We start from the raw sequence: 5939 nt of genomic DNA, 5'->3' as shown, positions 1-5939 counted from the left end.
GTAGGGAAGTGGGGGGCGCTATGGGGGACTTTTGGGATAGCATTGGAAATGTAATTGAGGAAAATATGTAATAAAAATATTAAAAATCAAAAAAAAATAAAAAAAAATAAAAATGGAAAAAAAAAAAGGAAAAGAAGACCAAATAAACAATAACCTAATAGCTGGTAATATCTGTAATAGGACTGAAATCCTACAACTAGATGTCTCTGAGTCACTTCTAAAGCTAACACAGTTTTCTTGACTTCTTAAACATAAACAGATGACTTTTATCATAATTCCTATTAATAATTATCTTGCATGAAATCTTCAGGATATGTCCCTCCCTAAGCCTTGTCTTACACTACCATTCAATCAATCCAAAAGCTACAAAATCATTAATTACATAAAGGCTGGCATTGAGTAACACCCATTAATCAAACATGGACGAGCTCATATGTGCCTAATTAATAACTGTTTTCTCGCCACATCAAAGACGATCGCCTTCTCACAAAATTTTAATCACTTTCCAACATATTCCCATCAGCTTAATTATATTGGACCACAAATACAGAAAAAAAAATTTAAAACTAAGGCATTTTTAAAGCTTCCCAAGTTAACTTATTAAGATTTGGTAACTCAAAAAAAAAAAAAAAATTCCAAGGAAATGAGCTACTCATGCGACTAACATAGAATTCATCTCTGGAAAATCTTATGAGAACTGATGTAATTATTTAGCTTTTAAATGATTAAAAGAGAAACTTAAAGCGGTACTACACAGATTCGGTCAAACATCAAAGTTATCAGGGGCCTTAGCAGCACATTAATCAACTGCACGCAGATGGGGTCGTGGGTCCGGTGTATGATTAAAGCACTGACCACGCCGAGGGACCACGGGGATGAAACACGTCAGCCCATGAGCTGGAAGAGAGTGGTGTGTTTTTATTTTCCTTGGTTTTCTTCATGTACAGAGACTGTGTGTGTGTATGTGTGTGTGGTGTTGGGGGAGGGGCTCATATGTATGCAGCTGCAAGTGCAGGTGTGTGGGTGTACACGTACACACATACGTCGTACGTACATTATCTGCGTGGCTGCAGAGGTCAGAGGTCAAGCTCAGACACTGTTCCTCAGGAACCATTCACCTTGCTTACCGAGATGAGGACTCTTGCTAGCCTGACTAGAAAAGGCTGAGCTGGTCAGGGGACACAAGAGACCTGTGTCTGTGGACACGCTACCACATCAGGTTTGTTTGGTTTTATTATGATTTATTTTTCATTATGTATGTGTATCTGTCTGTGTGCATATGTGTATGTGCTTGGTGTGCAGATGCCCACAGAAGTCTGAGGTGACAGATCCCCCCAGAAGCTTGAGTTACAGATGGTTATAAGCCACCTGCGGTAGGTGCTAAGAACCCAAGTTGAATCCTCTCTGCAAGAGCAGTGCCTGCTCCTAAAATGCTGAGCTACCTACCCATGCAGCCCCACCACACCGGGCTCTCCACCTGGGTACTGGGGATCAAACGCCACTCTTCATGCTTGCACAGCAAGCGCCTCTACCCATGAAACTGTCTCCCAGGCCCTTGCTCAGTTTTCTTAATGTCACATTATGGGAACTATGCTAAGTTAAAGTGTGTAGACTGGCAGAAGGGATCTGTTTCTCTCTCCTTGCTCACCCTCACCACTACCATAACCCAGTAAGCAAAGTTCACCACAGTTCTCAGAAAAATCAAGTTCCGGAATACTGTACACAAACTGGCCAAACTGCACTTGGGGTAAAAAGCAGAAAGTGCCATACCCCACACCTGCCACTGGCACCACGTGGCTTCCAGGTCTGCAGGAAGGCCCTTCCCCTTCAGGAGCCTGAGTGGGGCTTCAAAGGGGCTGCTGACAGGCAGGTCTCCCACAGACTAAGCAGGGCTCTCTGGTGGAGATTTACATAAATTCATCCACAAAAGGGCAGGACTGTGCCCAAACTGCTTTCACCTTTCTCTGTCATTTCTACTTAGATTTCCAGGGCCTTTTCAGGTAATATAGTTTATCATAATTGATAACATCTTCTTTTAAAAGGCTCTGTGCTATCTCCTTGGAGCTTCACTTTACCATGGTACAATTCTGCATGCATACATACATACATACATGTCCATATACAAATATGTATGTGCATACACAGGCATCTTTAACAAGCCCACATGGTTAGGAACCCAATTTTGTGCTAAGAGTAAAACCATTTACTACTTATTGATTTTTAATTTTTTAAGATGGGGTTTCACGTAGCCCAGGCTGGTCTCCAATTCTCTATATAGTAAGGATGACCCCGAACCACTGGGCCTCCTGTCTCTCCCTTCCAAGCAAGTGCTGGGATAAGAATGTGTGCTTATATGCCTTTTAGAAACAAAAGTGTGTTGTTTTAATTTTTCACAAGATTTCTTTTTCCTTTCCTGTCCCCTCTGTGGCAAAATGGGTCACACTGAATAAGGACACTGGGTCAGGGTTCATATTATTCCTAAACATGAAGCCCATGTAGAAACCCATGGGAAGGGATGCTCCGAATGGAGGTGTCTAAGCCAGTGTCAGCTTTCAGATAGCGCTGTCAGTGCAGCTAAAACTGTTAAGACACAAATTAAAACTGATGATACTCTACGTGAATTATCGGTTTTACTTGTTGACTATGAATTATAATAACTTGTACTAAAAAGGTAAACTAAGAGGTAATCAACAAATTTCGTATGTGTACATTACATACAAACATCAGCCGACGGTGTGTACCTTTAACCCCAGCACTCAGGAGGTAGAGGCAGATGGATCCTGAGTTGAGGCCTGCCTGATCTGCACAGTGTATGCCAGGCCAGCTGGGGCTACGTAGTGAGACGCTGCTGTGAGTGTCACGATCCTGTAGAAGAACTATAGACAGATGTAGGAAGAAATACCTTGTTCCCTGCCCCATTCCACTGATCAAGTATCCCAGGGAACACAGGGAACAAAAGAATTCAGGTCATGTAGCTGAAACAGGACTAGACCCTGCAACTTAGCTTTACACTGCTACTTTAAGTTTAAACAGACACCATCCATGGACAGGAATGATTATAATTCTATCCATCCAAAAGAAATAGACACATACTTAATATTACCATGATGCATGTACACACACGCACACACACATACATGTATGTATATGGTGTGTTTGTATGTATATATATGTGTATATATATGTATACACACACACATACATATATATACATATATACATGTGTGTGTACATGTGTATGTATATGGTGTGTTTGTATGTATATATATGTATACACACACACATACATATACATACATATATACATGTGTGTGTGTGTACATATGTATGAATGCTCATATTGGCCATACTAAGAACTGAACCAAGGCCTTACTTATGTGTGCTAAGAAGCGATCATTGAACTATATCCCAGCCCTTCTGCTTTTTAGTCTGTTTCCTAGGCTATTCTTAAACTTGGGATCCTACTGCCTCAGCCTTCTGATAAGCTGGGACTTCCAGCCTCTGCAACAAGGCCTGGCACTCCAATCGCATAATCTAGAAGTTGCTAGTAATCATACAAACACATAAATATGAATATGCCCCTTAGGACCACACAACAAAGTCCCCCAAAGCACCAACTCTGAAATTAGAGATTCTGAAACTAGATCCAGTATGTATGTATGTATGTATGTATGTATGCATGCATGTATGTATATATGTGGGGAGGGTTTGCTTGTTTGCAAACTTGCTATTATAATGGACTGGCCTCAAACTCAAAGAGCTGCACCTGCCTCTGCCTCCCAAATGCTTAGATGAGAAACTGTGTGCACCACCCCATCCAGCTTAGACCAATGCTAACTTTTACTTCTAGCTCCAGGCCAATGAGAGTTAACTTCCTTAATGTAACTTTTCCTGAGATGGCTCCAACAAAGCCCCCCATCAGAAGTTATAAAGCGCAGACAATGTGCTGAAGCCTTAGAAAACAGCTCGGGCAGCAAAGCTCCTGTCGGTCGGTCGCTCGGTGGGGGAAGGGTAAAACTTACTGCTCAGGGTCATGGTAGTCCATCCGCTTCTTCTTCTTGTTGTAAGCTGCAACTCGGAAGGGAACGATTTCCAAGGTAATCAGGCCCGGGGCCATCGTCAGCACTTTGGCACCATGTGTTGGCTCATAGAGGTCCTTCCCTGTCTCCGGATGAGGCATGCCAGCAGGGTCTCGTCCAACAATATAAAAATTGGCTCCGGCCACCATCCGCGCCCTGCAGTGCCACTGGACCTGGGATAGATGACTGCATGTTAGATAACTACGCTTTGATGACTGTCGAGAGACCATAGATCACAAATGCATGTGTATCTCTGTCAACTGTCCCACTGAGCGGTACCTCCACATATGCCTCATGTCATCACTGCCTGATGGCAGGAAGTCCTGACAAATTTACTGTATCTTCTTGGGGAGCTAGGATTAAAATCAGATCCCCCAAACCAAAATCATAGCTGGGCATGAATATGTATGTGCATATATTTATGGATTGTTTGCATATGAGATACTCAGATGTGCATATATCTGTGTGTAAGGTTTTGCAAACACATAAGAAGCTATTCACAGAGCTCAGGCTTCAGGCTGTAAGGCTACAAGTCAGGATGGAGGCTGAGCCTTGGACAGAAGGAAGGATGTGGGGGCCTTTGAAGGAGTCACGGGGTAGCTTCAGGTCCCAATGGATACTGTACTGGCTGCCAAATACTGGTGTAAAATGTGACCTAATTAAGGAAATACGCAAGAATCCACACAGCAGTGTGTTCCAACTGCCCCTGTTGACATGTCTCTGCTCACTTACACAGAATCTGTTTCTGACACAGTCATTCAACAACCAGAGAATAACTTCCCTGACAGAGAGAAGACCCCACCTCCAACAATACATTACACTCCCTTCCTTAAGGAAAAAACCTAAATGGCAATCCTCATTACAACATATGTTCAGAATATGCCTGTTAATTACTCAAATCCATCCCCCCCTTTTTTTTTAAACTTTCACATAACAGATTTAAGAAAACAAATTATTCTTTCGGAGAGAAAGTTTTGAGGACAAGAGAAAAACTAATTTTCAATTTGCCAACTAATTATTCATATAGATAAAATGATATATCCCTGCCATTTAAAGCATTAGAAAGTAAATTCTTCCCCTCATGGCTCCCACTCCATTCCTAGGATGGAATTTCAGAACCAAGCCATTAAATTTTTATAGACTGGAAAATGAGGAACATCCTGTTGATAGATAACCGCGCAGCCTCAGCAGCTGCTCATTGTTCTGAAGTGCATCTGGGCTACGGAAACAAATCTGGTACCAATGCCTGCTAAACAACCCAGAGAGCCATTAAAGGAGAATCACTGTTTGTATTTTATTATGACAATTTGGCAAATATGTCTTATTGGCAGCCTTGTTCTTGATGTCACTGGAAAAACTGGAAAAATGAGGGTTTTGTATTATTAATATAAGAAAAGTCTTCCTTTAAGGGCTGTAAATAAGCCAAACACACAAGTGAGGCACTGTAGGGAAAGGCACGATGGGACTAGGCCTGGTGCCACTCTTAGAATCCTAGCATTTGGGAGGCAGGGGAAAGAGGACTGTATAGCCTGGGCTACACTGTGAGGTACAGAGTAGCCTGGACTACATAGCAAGACCCTACCTCAAAAAGAAAGGAGGAGAAGAGCAAGGAGGATAGGTAGATTTTCATAAGCTGCTTACATCATGCCAGGTCAGAAACATGGAAACTACTAAAAATATTAAAACAACTGCTATAACTTCTAGTTAATAAACTTCTAGTTAATTCTAGTTAATAAACTTCTAGTTTATGCTGAGAGTAAAGACTGCCCCTTGCTCAGAAGTGGAACTTGGGCCGGGCGTGGTGGCGCACGCCTTTAATCCCAGCACTCGGGAGGCAGAGGCAGGCGGATTTCTGAGTTC

General features: G+C 42.3%; 1 protein-coding gene across 1 annotated transcript in view; it reads right to left on the bottom strand.

Annotated features, from left to right (window-relative positions):
* Papss1 (3'-phosphoadenosine 5'-phosphosulfate synthase 1) overlaps positions 1-5939 on the bottom strand; it is a 78200-nt gene that overhangs the window by 8198 nt on the left and 64063 nt on the right. Inside the window, exon 11 of the mRNA XM_021157472.2 lies at positions 4023-4252. Coding sequence (XP_021013131.1) covers positions 4023-4252 — 230 coding nt within the window. The remainder of the gene's footprint in view (positions 1-4022; positions 4253-5939) is intronic.

Source organism: Mus caroli, chromosome 3 (assembly GCF_900094665.2).
Source record: "Mus caroli chromosome 3, CAROLI_EIJ_v1.1, whole genome shotgun sequence".
Lineage (NCBI taxonomy): Eukaryota > Metazoa > Chordata > Mammalia > Rodentia > Muridae > Mus > Mus caroli.
The sequence above is the reverse complement of the archived record's forward strand: the minus strand, read 5'-3'. Positions and strand labels throughout refer to the sequence as shown.